The following is a 21,896-nucleotide window of genomic DNA, read 5'->3' on the forward strand; positions in this document are numbered from 1 at the left end:
TCTGCTTTAATGTCTTTCAATAGTTTTGCTTCCTCCCAGATTTTTGGAAAATGTTACTTAGTTCTACACACATTTCCTTGATACTACTGTATTTATTATACGAAATACATTGTAGCTCTTTACCAACTATCCATTCTTGACTACAAGCTCTTCTGGTTTGTGACCACTATCACCCATTCCTTAAGTATTACCTGACTGCCTAGGCTATCCAGTACAAGCTTCAACAGAAACCAAAAGCATCCTAAATTAATTTTAGAGGAACAAAACAGATAACAAACTTGATTTGACTGAGTTGGCACTCAGTTCCTTACCACCTTCTGTGCTCCAGCCACACAGGTCTTCAGGAATATGAGGTATTCAAACTGTTACAGTGGGAAAACCAGACTGGAGGGTAAGCAGCTAGGGTAGAGCTGTCAGAGGAAATCGCTGCAGCAGGGCACTGCTGCCACCACCCCTCTCTAGGCTATTTAGTCCTCGTACATAGTGAATTCATGATGTGCTGGGTGACGCGAGAAAAATACACGAGAGAAAAACAGTGTTCTGTTTGCAACACTGGCAGCAAGACTACATCACAAAAAGCTTTCTTCCTTGCCATGGTTTTCAGAATCACATTCTTACATTATTGGATTATATAAGCAATGTTGAAATCGTTTCCCACAACATATATCCTAATGCATGCAACTGTTAAAAAAAAACACTACATTTTACATACCATGAGCAGTGCTCAATTGTCCATACCATCCAAAGAGTTGGTCTCAATTTCAGAAAAGGCATTTCAAGGTGTTAACTGATACTAGCCCAGCTACTTGCCTATTTTTTCCCACTTTATTCACCAGTCCCCTGAACTAAAACTACCACTGCAATGCAACTCTTGGTTCTGTGAATGCCAAGCCCATTCTGAACAGGCATACAGCACTGCATGACTCCCAGATACACCTCTCTAGCCAACTGTATATTCCCAAGGTCTCGAAAACTGGCCAGAACGATCCAGAATGTCTCTAGATAGCAGTCATTAAATTATTCCATAAAGGAAAGTAATAAGACACTATAAAACATACAACATGCTGAACAAGGGTGCTGAGGACAAAATGAATGTCACTGACCTCTATATTCTCTAAGCAGCCTTCCCACAAGCATTCCATCATTTGTGGTTACCATCTCTAGTACCCAAGTAAAGGAGCTGAGCTGTGTTTACTGAGTATAGCAGTCTCTGTGGCAGACATCTGCTAACTAATGTGTGTGTCCTTCAATCTGCAGGCTGAAATAACTCACAGTCCTGTTAGTCTCCACTAGAACATGCCGTCTCTTTACCACTGCCTCCCAGTAAAAGGAACTCACTCTTTGGAAGGAATGATGCAAAAGCTGAAAGTCCAGTACTTTGGCCACCTCATGTGAAGAGGTGACTCATTGGAAAAGACTCTGATGCTGGGAGGGATTGGGGGACAGGAAGAGAAGGGGACGACAGAGGATGAGATGGCTGGATGGCATCACCGACTCGATGGAGTCGGTGGACTCGATGTCACTCGACACCACTCGATGGACTCACTGGTGAGTCTGAGTGAACTCCGGGAGTTGGTGATGGACAGGGAGGCCTGGTGTGCTGCGATTCATGGGGTCGCAAAGAGTCGGACACGACTGAGCGACTGAACTGAACTGAAAGGAAAATGGCCAGATTATCGTAGCAAATTCTAATTTTCAGTACAGGTATGCTACTCAACAAATGATTACACATTTTAAGAACATCTCCTTGAGTAAATACCACTAAGTATCACCTATCTGCAGAGATTTAAGCTAATAACCAGCTAAGTCCTTATAAACTAAAATGAAGCAAGGCAGAAATATACAACAAAGACAATTATTTAAGACCTTTATTAACAGGTGCTTGCAGTTTGTTGACTTTTTTTTTTGAAAAAATCAAGCTGTAAACTTTTATTACAAATTAAAAATGAGGTTCTTAAAAATCTCAACTTGACCAGATATGAAACAATTTAAAAACCTTTAAAGGTGTATTGAGAAAAAACAGGTTTTTTTTTTTTTTTAAAAAACACGTTTGTCATTACCAAAAAGAGACGTCTTTAGGTAAAAATAATAAAAACCCCATGCTGCATAGATAATGCAGATAGTTCTAGTTATCTGGTCAACAGGCAAAAAGCAAGCACTTAAGGTCTTCAGCTCCAATCTTTTGTTCATTTCTTATTGCTGGAATTTCATATTCATTTCTTCTTGTTGGATGACTAAACTGTAAGAGAGAAAAAACAAGATTTTTAATTACCTTCTATAGTTCACTGCAATCTTATAGTATATCAAATTGCTCCAGCTCAAATTAGCTAGGTAGGGAAGGTATTAACACATCTCATACTGGTTTACCTTTACACAGCAGTTCATAACAGGAGTGGGCATTGCTATATAATAAGAATGGTTACTCGTAGGTTCTGAATAACCTTTTGACACTCAAAATAGGGGGAAAAAGTCTCACTGGCTGCAAATGATAATTCTAGAGTCAAACAGAGACAATACAGGTCTAGAATCAAGTAAAAAGGGAATCCTCTTAATTTTAGAATTGATGATGTAATGCCAAAAGCCACCACATTCCTCAAACAGACCATACTGGTCATCACCACCTACGTTTTTAATCCGAGTAGCTATCCCACTTATTTTTGAAAATGAAGAATATCACAATGTAATTACTTGTTAGGGTAAGGTTAGCAAGACTTTCCTCAGCGCACTGCTGTTTGTGTGTGCGCTCAGTCATGTCCGACTCTTAACGACCCCCAAGACTACAGCCCACCAAGCTCCTCTGTCCATAGAATTTTCCAGGCAAGAATACTGGAGTGGGTTGCCATTTCCTTCTCCAGCTTACTAGTAAAATCATCCAAGAAAGTTGACAAAAAGGCCCTAATACAAAAGATACAATGTAAAGCTAGGCCAGAGTATGGCTCTGACATACAGTCGACTAACAAAATGACATTTGAGTCATCTTAAGATTAGTTTGGGTAGAAGACACCGTAAGTTTAAGTGGCTTACCTTACCTGATGAACTGGGTTTTCCTCTCTCTCATTAATGGACATCACTCATGACTGCCCAGAGGCCAGAAGGCCATCAAGGCTCACTTACCCGGATGATGGTAGAGATGGTAAGCCGGCATTTACTCAGCCCCGCCCTGCTCAGCCTCGGGAGCGGACGAATTCTCAGCTGGTGGATCGGCTGCTTTTGTCTCTTTGCCATCTTGTGGTTTAGGGTTTTCTGGGCGTCTGCGTCGGTAATTGAAGTTGCGGCGGTACCGACGTTGAGGTGGCTGCTGACCTTGGGTCTCATCTCCTTGGTTTTCCTTATCTTCTTCATTGCCGTCCTCTCTGGGCTGTCTTTGGCGAGGAGGGCCCCTGGAACGAACATTGTGGAAGCTTGCAATGATAAAACCTGCTTTCTTTCATCAAGTCACCAGGTCAACACATCTGACCTTTCTGTTATCAAGTGGTGTGCAGGCAGTTTATCAAAACTGAAAGAGTAAACTTGGTTTTTACTGCACAAATTGAATATGACGACTCGGTAAAAGGATTTGGAAGTGTAAACTAAGATGACCATTTAAAACTGATGTTAATAGTCTCATATTACCCAATATATCCATATATATACCCAATATATTCATAGATAATTAAGTGAAGGTTGGGGAGCCTGGAGTGCTGCAGTCCACGAGGCCACAAAGACTTGGACACGACTTAGTGATTGAATAACAACACGCTCCTATTACTCAAAATACCCATAGTATAACCTATTCCAAAGTTAGCCATGGAAAGACTAAAGCTGTACAACACCATCAACACCCCGATGCTATTTAAAAACACGGGTATTAAAGTAACCAGGTTTGGAAACAAGTGCTAACCTTTATAGATGAACATTTGTTTAAAAAAAAAAAAAAGGAGAAATCAAAACCAGAGAAAAGGTATTATCTTCATACAAATCAAAGTACACAGCAACCATTAGTTTGGGAAAGGCAAATCAAAACCACTTCATACACACCAGGAGAGCCATAATCCCAAGGCTGAAAACAATCATACTGGGGAAGGGATGGAGAAATCCCTCAATACACTGCTGGCTGGTGTGACTATAAAATGGTGCAGCAGCTTTGGAAAACGGTTTGGAGACTAAATGACCTAGCAGTTCTACTTCTAGATCTGTATCCAAAACAATATCCATTATGCATCATTTTAACATTCACAACAAGATGTGAAAATAACCCAAATGCCCATCAACCAAGTTAACGAAGAACAAATGGAATATCCATACAACGGAACCTGATTTGGTCATAAAAAGAAATCAAGTACTAATGATAAAGGCATGAATGACTAAAATACATGAGGTCAAAGCCAGACACAAAAATGTCCAAACTAGGCAAATACAGAGATAAGGAAAGCAGTAGCCAGGGGCTGGGGTAGAGGGGAATGGAGAGTGACTGTTAATGAATACAAGCCCTTTTTTTTTCTTTTGGAGGGGACACATGATAACTTTGTGAATACACTAAAGACCAGAGTCACACACTTTAAACACCAAGATTATCAGCATACCTTTTACACCTGTGTAGGCCATCCCAGCTCTAACTATTTAAGATTCCATTTTTCACCTCTAACCCCTCCAATCTTCCACCTTCCCCTCCCAACTTCCCCCGCCCCCCGCAGCCCCCACCACACCTCTTCTCCTGGAACGGTTTTCCCACATTTTGGGGAACCAGTCTGGCAAAACTGCCCTGGCCCTCCCCTGTAGCCTTCCAGTGGCAGTCCCCTGTAGCCTTTTTGAATTCTAAAACCCCACCTTTCAAATCTTAATGTCATGTTCCATTTTACTACCCTTTTCCTATTGTAATTATCACGACAGTTCCATGTAACATTGGCTTTTAGATTCTTTCAGTTCAGTTCAGTCGCTCAGTCGTGTCCGACTCTTTGCGACCCCATGAATCGCAGCACGCCAGCCCTCCCTGTCCATCACCAACTCCCGGAGTTTGCTCAGACTCACGTCCATCGAGTCAATGATGCCATCCAGCCATCTCATCCTCTGTCGTCCCCTTCTCCTCCTGCCCCCAATCCCTCCCAGCATCAGAGTCTTTTCCAATGAGTCAACTCTTCGCATGAAGTGGCCACTTTACCTCCCATGCAATTCTTGTTTGCTACTTCGGTTCTCTCAGTTTCAAGCATTCCACTCTCTAGTCACCTTTACTTATTTTCCTGGTGTATTCCAGGAGTCTTGTTCTCCCACTCTTATGTCCACTAGGACCTGTAATCCAACAATCCTATCAATCATTCTGTCCCTTCAGTTTAGTCGCTCAGTCGTGTCCGACTCTTTGTGACCTTAACTCTTCCTTAATCCTCTTCTCTCCTTTCTCTCCAAGTATAACGTCTACCACTAAAGATTACCATCAAACCCAAACCCAATATCTTTGAGTAGACAAATGCTGAACAAATCTAACTGCTTAATCTGAGGCTGCTGCTCAAAATGGCTGCAAAAACATAAGCATGTTTGGTGGACCCACTTTAAATTTGTGATCACTGTTATTTGATTTCCCCCATTTCTCTTCTACAGATAATTTCACATATTTGTCCCAAACCTCTCACCCCTTTCCTTTTGATTTCACCAACACACTGGTGCCCCAAAACTAACTTTTTACACATGCAACATTCACGGTTCCCAGCAAAAGACATCCCATTACATGGACCAAACCTAATCCTAACTGAAGATAGCTGCAGCAGGTAATTCCCTGACAAGTATCCTTTTTTTTTTAATTGAATTTTTTAGCCTACAAATAAGCTCTTATTTCTCAAAAACAAACAAACAAAAAAAAACACCTTTCTTAATGATTCCTTTCCCTTTACTGCCACCCCATCTGTCTTCCTTTCAGCAAAACTCCTGCTACACTGATCTCAGATTTCTCACAATTTGCTCTTGGATCTGCATCAATCATTTCACCCCCTGGATTGTAAGTAGCATGTGTCATTTACTACTCAAAAAATTCCTGACTAGTTTGGAAAGCCCTGCATTCATCAATAGATTATAATAAATATATTCAAATGAGACCACTAAAACTGAAGCACTCAACAAAAATTCATGTGCTATTTTTAAACACACCAAGGAAACTAGGTAGAAAGTTGGAAAAGTTCTACAACGTAACAAAAAGTAGACCAAGTATATTGCCCTTGGGATTTAAAGGGACAGAGCATGAAAGCCTATTTTAGGTTGTTTATCACTATCACAGATAAACATTTATCACTATTTAAGAGCTGATATTGTGATTGATTGCAGTATTTCAATAAGGTATCTATGTCTAGGTTTAGAATAGTATGCTACTACCTGTTAGTTTTAGGGATCACATCTGGAGACTCAATATCTAAAGACCTTTTACTACATATATGCATTAAACCTGTCTGGCCCATGAAGCTCTACCCTAATTCCTCTAATAATTAAACACCTTCTGTTAAAAAGGTATGCTTACCTTTACTTTTCTCCCTCCCAATGAATCAGGTCTTAAAGTTATAATACAATGCAGTTTAAACTACTATTCTCTTACCTGTTAAAGGACAGAAATGAGAAATTCCATACCCTCATTAGAGTAAAACAACAACAAAACCAACTGCAAAAAGTAGACCACATCTATAAAGCTGTTTTTAACCAGTGCCAGCAAAGATGCAAAGAACACATTCTCAAAGATAACTGACTTCAGGTTCACCTCTTAGGCATCTGATGAAAGAAAATGTGAAGTGTTAACAGACAAATGACTGAAAAAGCCTGCAGAAGAAGCATGCTGCTGCTGAGTTGTAATACATGCCTGAAACAATCTTAAATGCAAACTGTACCTGCGGAATCGTGGTCTGTAGCCCCGATACATATTCTGTCTCACTGGTCTACCTTGTTCTCCTGCACCCTGGTTGTCAGCACCCTGAAAAGGGAACGGAAACCAAGCCAAATTTTACTCAATTTACATTAGTGTAAAAACCCAACCAGACACAAGTCTGAACACAGCAGCAGTTAAAAGTAAATAAAAGCACGTTTACCTCCATCACTTCTCCCTGCACAGGAGGGTTGGAGTACTGTGGTCGACGCCCATAGGGTCTCCGCATGTAGTAAGGTGGGAACCTCCGCCTGCGGTAGGGCCGGCGCTGTTGGGCCTGGCCTTCGGGAGCGCTCTCCGATCCCTCATTCTTTTCCCCACTCTCACTATTCTGGTAGTTCTGCTGGTAATTGCGTGGAGGACCCCTGCGACGTGGATAGCGTCTGTAATGGTTACGGTCTGCTGCGTATTTACTGCCTTGCACTGGAACTCCACCAGGGCCTGTAACATTTGCTGCCTCCGCACCCTACAAAAGCCATCATACAGTGATCGTGACAACGGAATTAAGTACATGCAACAAAACTTACACAAAAAATACAAAAGGATCTCTGTGGCCAGGGGTGCACTGAAATGATTAAACACTAGTTCCTTGATGTTCTGAAGAGGTAGCCCTCTATCTGCAACCAGCACATTAGGGTTGGTGCACCTGTGTTCAAGTGGTCACCTGACCCATCCATGCACCTTAGAGCCACCATCCTAATGGATGAGATCTCCAAAATATTTCCATACTGAAGTCAAACCTTTACACAAAAAGCATCCTCACCTTTTCTCCTTCAACAACATCAAACTCCACAGTCTCTCCATCTCCTACACTGCGAAGGTACTTCCTGGGGTTATTCTTCTTTATGGCAGTCTAGTAATATCACATTCCAAAAATAGATTAACAGGGGAGAATAATGTGCTTTTTCATTTAAAATGTACCAGAGTCAATATTATTTTAACTTGGATATACACATAAAATTAGCTTTAAATAAGACCAAACCATCAATAAATTTAGGAAAACAAGGACCAGTGCTAACCCCCAACCTCAACCAAAATACTCCAATCTTACAAGGCCCCAGCATTTTATCACTATTTTCCAAACTAAAACAAGTAATTTAACACGCAAGACAAACACAACTATAAACATGTATTTTAAAATGCTTTTTGCAAAAGCATTATATGTAGCTTTGAACAAAATGAGGATATCCATCTATCCCCAAAGACTGCACTTAATAGTAGAAGCTAGCCCCACATAGGGCCAGTTTAGATGACAGGCGAGTTTAGTTTTGCATGCGTCAAAGTTGACCAAACCAACTTTGTCCCTGTGTTACCAGATCAAACACTGTTACAAATGTCAACCAAAATCCTTTCCAACCTGATTGTGGGAATACTTCGATGGAAATGCAATTCCCATGAATTAACTATGACACTTTTTAATATTCTGTTGGTTATTACCTCCCCAGAATACATTATATCTCTCATTGTTCCTCATTCTCCAGACTTGTATAAACAAAACTAAAGGGGAAGAATAACATCTCACATTTGTAATACTTTCATAAAGTACTTTCATGCATTACCCACTCAATCACATTATGAAGATGTGAGGCATCATTATTCATTCCTCTTTTAAGGTAATAAAACAGGCTTTAAAAGTCAGGGGACTTGCCCAAGGTCACAAAGTAAGTGGCAGAGTATGGACTTTTCTAAATCCAGGTCTCGGAACCCCAAATCCCATGTTCATTCTACTATATCACAGCGGTATCCATTACGGGATCACCCATGCATTTCCACTCCAGAGGAGGCAGGACAACCAACAAATCTGAAGCCAATTAAGCTCAAGTTGCCCAGAACTGCAGTCTCCTTGTACCACCACCAAGACCTGAGCAGCCAAAGTCCTAAGAAACAACTAAATGTTGAAACCACCTCCAAAATAAAGAGGAAAGCATATTGGTGACAACTTGTGGGTTGGTACAAGTGGGTGACATGTGTTCAGCCAAATAATTGATCTCATCTGTCATCTAAACTGTCACAAAGTTTTCATACCTTTCATGTAACTCTCAATTATCTGCAGTCATAGGGGATAGCAGAAATATGGGTTAATTAAAATCCCAAGCTCTTAATTTGGTCAGTATCAATTCTCTCCTGCACATTCCCAGACCCTTCACTGTTGCCCAAAGGCAGCAAGACTGGCATGGCAAGCCTTGCTGTCTGTCTCTTGTACCCAAGTCTGCAAATTCCTTCTAATATGCAGAAGGAAGTAAGAAACAGATTAAATATTGGTACTCTATTTTATAAAACAAACATTTGTTTTAATGCAATATTTTGCCTGAGCAGTCCTGTATTTGTTTACAATTTAAATGTTTCCATACTTAATGTTTGACCCTGGGATTACTGAACAGGCTTTTGGATGTACCTAGAAACTGATCTGGTTTCCCCCTCAATTGTCACTGAGTGGTCTACAGGTCAATGCAGAGAGCTACACACCACCAACTTGAGGCAGCCTTTCCAAGGAAGTATGCTGCCAGCCAAGCTCACACCTGCCTGAATAAAGGCACGCGTGTGGAGACTGACTTTGTCTTTTGATGTCTACATCACAGTACAGTGGTTAAAAAGATCTTAAAGAGCGATTTTCAATACAAGTCAATAATATTTCAAGAGTCTTAGTAAAAAAACAAAACAAAACAAATCCACCCCCTGCCCCCGGCAGAATTCATAGAAGTATGCATATCTAAACAATTTTCCTACCCATTGCATTCCTATGAAGAAAATTAAGTCCAGTGAAGCCTACGATATACTTAAGGTCGAAGTACTATTGTTCATTTGGCAGCGGCTTAAACAATAAACTTCTTAATGTTTAAAGTTTTCCCAAATACTTTCCTTAAATAGTACTTGTGGAGGAAAGTCTGGCATGTAGCACCTATCCTGTCAGTCTTTTCCTCTCAAACACTGAGGCTAATCTAAAAACTATTTAATAAGTAATTCCCAACCTTGCCATACCACCCTTTCACTTAACCTTAAAGTAGCAAGGATTTCTAAATTTTCCAAGCTGGTAAAAATTCTCCAAACATAAAAATGTATCTTACCCATTCAGAGTACTTTAGAACAAATAGAAGGATCTATGCAACAATGTCCAGTTTTTCAACATTTGTCTCAAATCAATGTATTTTGCAGCTCTGGCCTATTTCCCCCATCATTACTGTCATCTGTCAGAGGTAATTCTAACAGCATTTGAGTGTGTTATGGACAGCAACAGTAAGTTCGAATTTAGATTAATGGAGGTTTTCCATTTGTCTGAAATTAGGTTTGAAAATTTAGTGTAAGGAATCAAGTAAATTCAACATTTTAAAAAGCTACAGCTATTAACAAAACAAAATACCAACATGAAAGGCCTATTTTACTTAAGTGAACTGCCAACACAATGTTTGAATGTACACGTTTTTAAGCTGTACTACCCCTCTTCCTGTGGGGACTAAATTGTTTGCTAAGTGGACTTAATATACCTTTTTTACAAGGAACAACAGTTTAGAAGACATACACCCTTTTCTTCTCACAAGTTTTGAGCCAGAAGTGTAAACAGCCACAGGAGCACTCACCTGGTGTACAAATACATCTTCCTTGGTGTCATTCCTACAAGACAGAACCAAGTAGAACAAGTTAGAAAACTGAACACTATATTGCATGTTGCCAAAGATTAAGAATGCGCTCGATCCTTTGAGCCTTCCCCTCCCCTTTCTAGAGACTTTCCTGGCTGCCAACCAGCCATTAGGAAGGAAATTAAGAATCAAAACAAAACACAACCAGTAAATCACAATGGTTTTACTAACAACTGTCTTACCACCTACCTCAGAAGCATTAAAAAAGGAAAAAGACAAAAAGTGTGACTTACAAAGCCATTAAGAGGACAGAAGTGACTAGCAACATATACTGTCACTTCTCATTCTACTAAACACTAAAGGTATTCCAGCACAAGCCATTCGTACCTCTAAGAGCATGGTTACTGACTTAAGTAAAGGAGAAGAGATCATGAACATACTCTCATCAATTACTAGCTTCCTTCCTACTTCATCTTTACTATTCTGAATTCTCAACTTTCACTGAGGGTCAAAAGGATGACCTCAGAATGTACAATACCAGGAGTGAGCCCTAAATATAAACTACGGACTTTGAGCAATAAATAATGGGGTCAAATGTAGATTTATCAATTTAAACAAATGTATCACTTGGTACAGTACAGCAGAGGTGGTCATGGATACAATCTGAAGGCCTGGGGTACATGGGAACCATGTATTTTCTGGTCAACTTTGCCATGAACAGAAAGTGCTGGTAAAAATACTGATTACAATAAAGCGACAGATTACAGTGAAGTACAAATATGAACACTACCAATACCGACATCATTCACATGGCAAGCACTGTTTGTGCCAGAAAACCAAGGAAGTGAAGATGAACGCAACTTTTCACTAGCACACAACCCTCTTTTACTTCATTGTAAGACATCATTTTTACACCAATCTTCGTTATTGTTTAGTTGTCTCTTTTGTGACCCCCACGGACTGTAGCCCACCAGGCTCCTCTGTCCATGGGATTTCCCAGGCAAGACTCCTGGAGTGGGTTGCCATGTCCTTCTCCAGGGGATCTTCCCCATCCAGGGATTGAACCTAGGTCTCCGGCACTGCAGGCAGATTCTTTACCACAGAACTACCTGGAAAACCCACACCAATCTTTAGTCTGTTGTTAAGCAAATATGGTTGAAATATTGCTTCAGGGCTTCACAAGTGTTAAAGGAAGCAACATTTGCCCTGAGTATTAAAGAAAATGAGAAAGATGTTCCCAGTGGAGAAGTCATGGACATGAGTAAAACCAACAACTAGCAAATTCAAGTTGAGTTTAAAGTGACTGGAGAATACGACCCAGCTTTTGTGGCTGTGTGGGTGAGGGAGTAGATTTGAGATACCGTTCTTAACTTAATAGGGGAAAAACTGTGAATGAATGGATGTTAGAAGTGAGGGGGCAGTGGTGAATGATTTGACTTTCTAGAGATTGGGAATTAATGTGATGATACTATTAGTAAAAAGAACCACTGGAGGAGCAACATTTCTAGACCTTTACTGACTCACCCACCTATTTGTCAGTAGGTCAGAGTTGAGAAAGGACTCAATATTCTAGTGTTTATGCACCAAAAAATCCATATAGCATGGGATTATCATAACACAAGGACATTCACAGAAATAGGATTAATTTAAAATCTTCAAACACCCCCCCCCAACCCAAGGCAGGGTGAGTGAAAATTGACCTCATAAACTAGTTAAGTATTGTTTAGTCACTAAGTCGTGCCTGACTCTGCAACCCCATGGACTGTAGCCTGCCAGGCTCCTCTGTCCATGGGATTTCCCAAGCAAGAGAACTGGAGTGGGTTGTCATTTCCTTCTCCAGGGGATCTTCCCAATCCAGGGATCAAACCAGAGACTCCTGCAATGGCAGGTAGATTCTTTACCACTGAGTCATCAGGGAAGCCCCATTGAATATTAGGAACACTTAGGAATTAACAGCCAGTTGGATTATCCATCTGTCCAACAGGTCCACATACATCACCCAATTCCACAGCCACCACTAGTTTTCAAATGCAGCATGACTGAATTTCAAGCTCTAAGGGTGTTCCAAAGACAGGGGGACATTACTTTCATTAATGGGAGTAAAGGATATAAGACTTGCTAGATGACTAAGGTAAAGGATATTTGGTACTGGACTTCCATGTAAGTAAATTTATTACTAGAGTTTTGGGGGGGAAAAAAAAAAAGTACTTTATGCTTTTAACATGCATTAAAATTTCCGTAAAAAAAAAAGGGGGGGGGGCAATTTTGGAGAGAGGGATTTTTCATTACTATCAACGCTGCTGCCCATCTATCTGGGTAGCCAATATATCATTTTTTCTAATGTAGCTGCAAATAGGTATTTACAGACTGAAAATACACACCACAATAAAAAGAAGAGCAGTTGTCTATGAATTTTACTTTAGGGTTGTAAAAGGAATTTCTAAACATTCACCAAATACTTATCTAGTCAGCTGATCTAGTTTTGCAACTTGTTACACACGGGAAAAGCTTAGATACGTAACAGCTTATACTGTGAGGGTTTAAGTTTCAGATACTTTGCCAAGCATTTTACCATACCAATCTTCACAATACCAAGGTGGGTGCTTTTATTTATATTACCACGCATTCTACAAATTAGGAAAATGAAGTATGCGGTCATCTGCTTACAGTGGTAGAATCTGACTCTACAGGCCCTGGTCTTTATCATGCTGAGAACTCAAAAAGGACCTGTTTGGAAATCTTTACTTATTTCTGCTTTAGAGGTAGATTACAGGATACGGTTTCTCTAATTTTGGGAGAGAACAGTAATAAATAATAAGCCGGCTGGAGTATCCCTACACACCCTCACCTGCAATAGTTATATTCTGTGTAACTGGCCCAGGGTCTGCTACATATTGCCCCCTCACCACCCTCAGCACATGGAAAATGCAAACACCATTCTTTGCTCACAAGCCACATAAAACCAGTTCTGTTCTGTGTGGGTTTGTTGATTCCCAATTACTGCCACTTTTAACTTTTTTCCAAAGTCTATTCTTTCATATTATTCCACCTTATTAGGTCTTCCTCTGATCTACCGTAGCCACAGGACTGACAATGAAAGAAGAGCAAACCCAAAGGCCTCATTCAGTTCTTTAATAACGTTGGGTATTTACTCGTGCTAGCTAACTGGGCATTGTGCTAAGCACCAGAAATAAAAATAAGACATGGTCTACTCTCAAGAATTTCTATCTAGAAGGCCGCCAACACTCAGTCTAATACAGCAGCTGAATTACCAAACACAGTTGCATACTATAGTATGTTAACAGAAGCAGAAGATAACTATACAAAAAAGATCTTCACAACCCAGATAATCACGATGGTGTGATCACTCATCTAGAGCCAGACATCCTGGAATGTGAAGTCAAGTGGGCCTTAGGAAACATCACTACAAACAAAGCTAGTGGAGGTGATGAATTCCAGTGGAGCTATTTCAAATCCTGAAAGATGATGCTGTGAAAGTGCTGCACTCAATATGCCAGCAAATTTGGAAAACACAGCAGTGGCCACAGGACTGGAAAAGGTCAGTTTTCATTCCAATCCCAAAGAAAGGCAATGCCAAAGAATGCTCAAACTACCGCACAATTGCACTCATCTCACATACTAGTAAAGTAATGCTCAAAATTCTCCAAGCCAGGCTTCAGCAATATGTGAACCGTGAACTTCCTGATGTTCAAGCTGGTTTTAGAAAAGGCAGAGGAACCAGAGATCAAATTGCCAACATCTGCTGGATCATGGAAAAAGCAAGAGAGTTCCAGAAAAACATCTATTTGACTGTGTGGATCACAAGAAACTGTGGAAAATTCTGAAAGAGATGGGAATCCCAGACCACCTGACCTGCCTCTTGAGAAATCTGTATGCAGGTCAGGAAGCAACAGTTAGAACTGGACATGGAACAACAGACTGGTTCCAAATAGGAAAAGGAGTACGTCAAGGCTGTATATTGTCACCCTGCTTATTTAACTTCTATGCAGAGTACATCATGAAAAACGCTGGACTGGAAGAAACACAAGCTGGAATCAAGATTGCCGGGAGAAATATCAATATTTCTCAATAAGTGGTGCAGATGACACCACTTATGGCAGAAAGTGAAGAGGAACTAAAAAGCCTCTTGATAACAAGTGAAAGAGTGAAAAAGTTGGCTTAAAGCTCAACGTTCAGAAAACTAAGATCATGGCATCTGGTCCTATCACTTCATGGGAAATAGATGGGGAAACAGTGAAAACAGTGTTAGACTTTATTTTTTTGGGCTCCAAAATCACTGCAGATGGTGACTGCAGCCATGAATGGATGTGAGAGTTGGACTGTGAAGAAAGCTGAACGCTGAAGAATTGATGCTTTTGAACTGTGGTTGGAGAAGACTCTTGAGAGTCCCTTGGACAGCAAAGAGATCCAACCAGTCCATTCTAAAGGAGATCAGTCCTGGGTGTCAGTCCTTCATTGGAAGGACTGATGCTAAAGCTGAAACTCCAATACTTTGGCCACCTCATGTGAAGAGATGACTCACTGGAAAAGACCCTGATGCTGGGAGGGAGTGGGGGCAGGAGGGGACGACAAAGGATGAGATGGCTGGATGGCATCACCGACTCAATGGACATGAGTTTGAGTGAACTCTGGGAGCTGGTGATGGACAGGGACGCCTGGCATGCTGAGATTCAAGGGGTCGCAAAAAGGCGGACATGACTGAGCAACTGAACTGAACTGAAGGCCTATCAATCAAAGAAGGAGGACAGAGTGGCAAGATGGGATATAGAACAAAAAGGTTAAGAGCTCCTTACCAAAATCATTGGAGCCAAGGTTGGAATCCTGGCTATTCCCATTATTAACTACATAATCTTGGGCAAGCTGCCTTATTTGTGAAGTCAAATATCTAAGTTTGTTTCCTAGAGGCCTTAAAAAAAAAAAAAACACAAGTAAAACGAATTTGATCATTTCAATATTATGGTCAACATTAACTATTTAAGTATTTTACATCCAGTTTCTCAAATGCCCAACAGACGCGTGTATCTACTACTGTATTGGACAGCACAGATTTACAATATTTCAACAGCGTCATTCCATGTATCACACACTGGTCCTTCCATTCTCCAGCAGTCAAGGAGAATGTGTATTGTATTCTTCTACTCTACTTCTTCGTGTTCACAAAACATTATTCACTACTGAAAAAAAATTTTAAATGAAAACACAGCTTTCTCACCTATCTAAAACTGATATAATTTTATTCTTATTCAGCATATAACACAGTAGTGACATCAAGGAAAAAGAAATCACATAGATAGCAAGAGACTGAAGAAAAGGGGATGTCATTTTGAGTTAAGAGAATGCCAAAGAAAAAGGAAGTCCTGTAGGGATCTAAAGAAAATGAAAGGCTCTTCAAAGTCCCTAATGTAGTGCAATGAAGGTAAAAAAGCATGTAGCCAACTACAAATTTTAGGAAACATTCTTTTTACTAGGTGCCAATCCACAATACTGCCCGAAAGGAGACATACCATATTGTCAATAAATGCTCTTATGGCATTATCTGAAGGCCAGCACACCAAGCCATTAATAATTTAATATGCCCAAGAGCATAAATTAATTTATAATCCTATAGTTATAAAAACAAAAGCTTCAACTCTCAACAACTTGGTGAAATGACTTCTGGCCAACTCACAATCAGTGCCTAACAACCAGCACATGAATCAATCCTAGAGCGCTGGGCATACAAGCCACTGTCTTAGGAACTACAGTCTGTTTTTGAAAAGACTGCCAATGACACATCAGACTTGGGGGACCACTCAAGTGGCTTTTAACGCCTCCAGCCCCCTTGAAGTCAAAGTGAAATCGCTCAGTCACATAGCACACCATCAAATCTTCAAGTTTTCTCTAGTGCCCCAGCATTTACTCATTTATGTTACACACTACATGTGATTTGGCTCTTCCCATGTGATCAAGCTATGATCAGTTTGACTTTAATAGCCTAAGAGGCTTGGCAATCATCTTTCTACAGGTCTACAAACTTTTAAAATTAACAGGCTTTGTGGGACTTCCCTGGTGGTCCAGTGGCCGAGACTCAACATTCCCAATGCAAGGGGGCCTGGGTTCAATTCCTGGTCAAGGAACTAGATTTCCACATGAAAAGTAAGACCCAGTGCAGCCAAGTAAATATTTAAAACAGGCTTTGTAGGGTCACAGACTGCTGTATATTTTCCTTTCTTTTAAACAACATTTAAAAGGCAAAACTGGTTCCTGATTCAAAGATCATATAAAAACAGAATGAATTTAAAGATAAAGCCTAGTACTCTCTCCTATAATTCCTTAATTGCCTCCCAGTATTTGGTAGATAATCTGCATACTAAACTAGAACTATATTATGGCAATCCCTAACTACATGAAAAAGGCAGTGAGAAGTAGAAAGCTTTTCTACGGGGAACTAGCAGCATACAGGAGCCCTAGTGACAAGCTAGATATCACTTAAGAACCTTTCAAATGACCAAGAATACCACCTCCACCCCCAATCTGTAACCATATGGAAACAAACAAATTGAAGACTAGGCAGACAGCATAACAGCAGTTAGGGCACACAAACTCCAATGTGAGAAAATAAATCCAAATCCCAGCTCTGCTACTTACTAGCCACACTTCCTGGAGCAAGATTACTCAACCTCTCTGTGCCATGCAATAGCACCTATACCTGAAATGTCGACGATTAAATCCATTAGTTGACTTTAAGCATTTACTATAGTTCCTGGCATAAATATTTGATAAACATTAGCTACTCTTACCACCACTGTAATCAAGAATCAGTTATATACACATGAAATCCCCAATAGGGAGGGCCCCTAAAGGGAGACCAAACCTGAGAGCCACAATATAGTATTTTTCTAGGGAGGGACAGCTGAGCCTTTACTAGACCTTGGGTAATAAGTAATAAACACAAATGCATTAACAGAGGCCAGGCAGGAAAGGAAGTCAACAACAGGAGAAAACTAAGCCTAAAAGATGTGGTAAAAGAGAATGCATACCCCAATTACAGGTGGTAACACTCAAGGCGAGCTGATTTTCATTTACTTGGAACTAAAGGCCCCCAAACTAAAATAGTAGCTCTTTAAAAACTCACAGATTAGGCACATTACCAGTTTGTGATCTCTTCTGTATTTGATTCTCTTTGCTCCAACTTTCTTGGCCACCCCTTACAATTAATTTAGCATTTTAACTACTCTGGATAACAGAAAAATATTTCTATTTTGGTCACTAAAAGATGCATGTCCAACTGGAAAATAAGTTGTTACTGATCCATGTCAATCTTTCTTAAATTTGGTGAGCATGGATTAATCCTCAACACCTGGAAGCAAAAGAGGAAACAGTTTCTAGATTCAAAATCAGAGTAATCAAACAATGAAAACAGTGACCCCATGCCACCCTTCTAATGCTATCTTAAATAGTCTTGAGTGAAGTTTTTCATTATAAAATGAAAAATAATTCTGGGGGTTAATAAACCCCTCTAGTCACATAATCCAATTATCTTTCGTAGTCACAGAACACAAAATAACAACAATGAATTCCTAGACTACATAGCCCAAGAAAACAAAGCCAAAAAATTTGCTGTGTTAAAATTAACAGTCTTATTTATTTGGCACCTTTGATACAATACAATCCTTAAAAGAATAATTCTAACTAGGCTTTAACAATTATCACAAGCAATAACAGACTGAAAAAAGTTTATAATAATAAAGTACATTCCTTTAAGTGGGACTTTTACATTAAAAGTGTATTTTTAACAAATTGCAAAAACTTAAGAACCTAAAATACATAATTCATAGAATCCCAAGGTTAAAATTAGAGCTATACCAATCATCCCATACACTGTATCCTCAAAAACAGCACACATCTCACACACACACACACACTCTCTCTCTCTCTCTCTCTCTCTCAGGAAAGCCAGGTGCCTACAGCCCTGAACCACTTGCTATACATTTTCCCTTATGCAAGGTAAACCTCTCCTGGACTTAACTTCTGTTAGGTTTTATAGTGCCTTGTTCAGAAGTCTCTGAATCATTGAGATGACCAGTTTAGAAATGAGAAGCACATTTATTTGAACCAGTTAGTTTGACAAAACACTGTGGTTAAGATAATCCAAACGAAGGATCATTAAAAGCCAACTTACATTTAACTTGCCCTATCTGATGATCAAAAGAGTTGATTACAAGTTAGACGAATAAAGGAATGGTATCTCACAGAATTAACTTAGAACCCGAAGAACTGCTTTTATCTTGGATTATCAATTGTTCACTTACAAATATAATCTAGATCCATTTAACAAATGCAGCAGAACAGAAGGCACGTATATGCTACAATCTTTAAAACACACAAATTGCTTAAAAGGCTGCAAATTATAGATCACTCCTAATAGGCACTCCTGTGATAGCCTATCACCACACTGGGTCAAAGGTCAAAAGCTGTGTTTCTCAAACTGAGGTTCACAAGCTATAATCACCTGGAATTCTCCTTAAAAAATGTACTCCAGACCCAATGAATCTAAAGCTCAGAATAAAGAACTCAGGAATGTGCACTTTACCCTTTCAAGGTAAGCACACAAATTCGAAAACCACTGGTTTAAGGGTGAGGCTAGAAAGGAGAATCAGATTAAGACTGAAATACTAACAAATTCAGAGATCACCTAAAAAGTGGTCAAACACTGGCATCAAAGCAGTCCCTGCCTTCCTCACTAGTAACCCATTATCAAAAAGCTGATGAGAAAATGTAGCCTTGGCCTGTCCCAAGGCAGTGTAAGAACAGATGGAAAATCCCTAAAGATTTTGGAAGAAATAAAATGTTTCCCCTCAGCTGCAAAAGTGGAAAACAGACTGTCAAATGCTTACAATCTCTTTTGCTCTCTGAGTGTTTAAGTAACTAATGGGTTTTTGCCAGCCAATTGTGTGTCTAGTTTTGATCTTGCCCACTTGGTTTCCCTCAGTAGTGTCCATTTCAGAAACATTTGGTATTACTTCTTACTCTTGAAGTTCTTTCAAACATCCAGTGTAATAGGAGTGTAAGAAAATGCTAAGATGACTGCATCATACCTGTAAGGCCAACACTGCTGTTCGCATGCAGTGCTCTACACCCTGTAACTGCACTGCCAGCCTGGGCAGCCATCTTGGAAAAGATGCCCGGCTGACAGGGACCACGAAGAGCACTGAGTGAACTGCAGTCACCATCCTACTGCTATAAACAACTCGAAGGATTAATCCTAAAGATGCACTTTGCAGCTCTGCCTTCAAATACAAAGAATAATGTAATCGTGGACTAAGGTCACTGTAAGCTACAACCAAAGCTTTAACAGGTACGACTGGGGGCGGGGGGGGGGCGGGTGGGAGACAAGGAAGTAGGAGGAATAAGGCAATAAGACCTTAGTCAAAATGACATACTTGCATTGTCAAATCATGTTACCTCCAAAGGTTAACAAGTTGTAAATAACCTACATAATAAACAGCGGTACACATTTTCTAATACCAATTTCAGTAACAGAAAAGAATGAATAAAAATGCGAGGGGTCTAAGCCTAACAGAATCACACCAGATCTTACCTTTCTCAGTTCGCCCTAACTGGTAAGAGATGGCTCACTCACTCTGCCTTTTAAATCGCTTTGTATCTTTCAAGTTAGCTAGAGATCAACATTTAGCTACAAAACAAAGACATCTCTAGGTCTCCTAATCCTTTCGTTCACTAAAGAAAACAAAACCCCACTAGCACTACAACCAGGGGTGGCAACCTACACAAGCGCCAACAACCCCAAGTTCGTAAAGCCTACAGATGGAGGAGAGCAATGCAAGGGGCAGGCCAGGGCTTCAGCGGCGGTCACCTCACCTGTTGATGAAACCATATCCGTTTCTTACATTGAACCATTTTACTGTTCCCAAAACCTTCGTTGCTGAAGGAGAAAGGAAAAAAACCCACAATTACTAGACGTCCTTTTTCAAAACCGCCACGCTTCAGCATCCGGTGGCTCACGCATTCCCTGGCAGCGACCCACGGCCACCTGACAGCCTTTTTCCCCAGGGACCGCCGGCCATCCGCGCGGTCCACGTGGGTGAACCACCGCAGCAGAGGCCCCGGGGCAGGCCCGGGCCGCGAGCCCGAGCTGGGTGTGCGCGGGGACCGCGGGCGGCGGCGAGCACGTGAGAAGGGGGAAGCTGCCCGGCCCACTCCGGCCTGCGTAGGCGGCGCGCCGCGCCCTCAGGGTACACGCGGAAGGGAGCGGGTGGGGGACGGAACAACGGCGTGCGGGCCCGGGCGCACGCGGCTGGCGGGCACGGAGGGGAGGGACCCCGCCGCACACGCGGTCGGCGGCGCGCGGCCGCACAGGGGGAGGGGCGCGCGGCCGCGCGGGGTCCGCAGGGGGCGCGGGAGGCGGCGCGAGCGCGCGCTTGCCGGGCACGCGGACCGGGCGGGCCAGCGTCCGCGAGGGCGCGAGTGGGGGGGCCTGGGGGAGGGGCGGCCGCGCGCCGCCGAGTCGGTCCCCGCCGGCCGCGCGCCCGCCGGCTCGCCCCGCTTCGGGTAACGGTTCCGCCGCCAGACTTCCCTCCTTGCCCCACCCCCGTCCACGTCCGGTCCTCACCGATGACCTTCTTGTCCCCGCCGGCAGGCGCCGCCGATGTGAGGCCGCCCGGGCCGCCGCTCCCTGCGCCGCTGCCCGTCGTGCCGGGCTTGGTGTCGGCAGCGCTGAGGGCGGGGGCGGCGGGGGGGGCGGCGGGCGGCTGCTGGGTCTCGGCCTCGCTGCTCATAGTTGCGGTGATGGTGACTGGGGCCGGCTGCGGCAGCTGCGGCTCCTCCCGGGGTGTGATGGTAACTAGGCCGGCGGCGGCGGTGGGGCTGCTCAGGGCTCTCTGGGGTCCGCTCTCCGCTCCCGCTACCGATCGAACTAGCGAGAATGGCGGGACGGGCGGGATAAGCCCTGCGAGCGACCCGCCCTACGCATCGTTCAATGGTCAGTAGTGTTGTCAATCTCACCACCTGACCACAACTCCTAGTTTCTATTGGCTAATACTCTTTCACTCCTCCACTCTCATTGGCCTTTAGGCGGCTAATTCGGCCGACCTACAACCGTTCCTGCCTCTGCTGCCGCCATAGAGACCGGAACTAGAATTAGAGTAGAGTCACCACGAGAACCATAGAGAACCCGAGAGGACGGGCAAGAGGGGACGTGACTTTCACGAGGCTGCAGCCGGGGTGGGCCGGCTCCAAGTCCAGGGTTGTGTCCTGGCCGAAGGAAAGGTACGGCCAGATGCCTGCGCCGGGATTACCCGGCCTGACCTGGGGGCTTGGAACGGGGCCCGACGACACCGTAGCTGCATGTGGAGAAGGCCTCCCTCCCGCCCTGCTCCAAATATGGTCCCTGTGACCTCAGACCATTACTGCAGATAGAGCCGTCT

General features: G+C 42.2%; 1 protein-coding gene across 1 annotated transcript; it reads right to left on the reverse strand.

Moving 5' to 3' along the window:
• Positions 1 to 1,850: 1,850 nt before the first annotated feature.
• Positions 1,851 to 21,415, reverse strand: YBX1 (Y-box binding protein 1). The gene is made up of 8 exons (XM_061412278.1): positions 21,083 to 21,415; positions 20,332 to 20,395; positions 10,450 to 10,483; positions 7,638 to 7,727; positions 7,038 to 7,340; positions 6,840 to 6,922; positions 3,115 to 3,380; positions 1,851 to 2,239 (listed from the first exon to the last, which is right to left on the reverse strand). The coding sequence occupies exons 1-7, from the start codon at positions 21,246 to 21,248 to the stop codon at positions 3,146 to 3,148; spliced, it is 975 nt and encodes a 324-aa protein (XP_061268262.1). The 5' UTR covers positions 21,249 to 21,415; the 3' UTR covers positions 1,851 to 2,239; positions 3,115 to 3,145.
• Between the last annotated feature and the right edge of the window lie 481 nt (positions 21,416 to 21,896).

Source organism: Bos javanicus, chromosome 3 (assembly GCF_032452875.1).
Source record: "Bos javanicus breed banteng chromosome 3, ARS-OSU_banteng_1.0, whole genome shotgun sequence".
Classification (NCBI taxonomy): domain Eukaryota; kingdom Metazoa; phylum Chordata; class Mammalia; order Artiodactyla; family Bovidae; genus Bos; species Bos javanicus.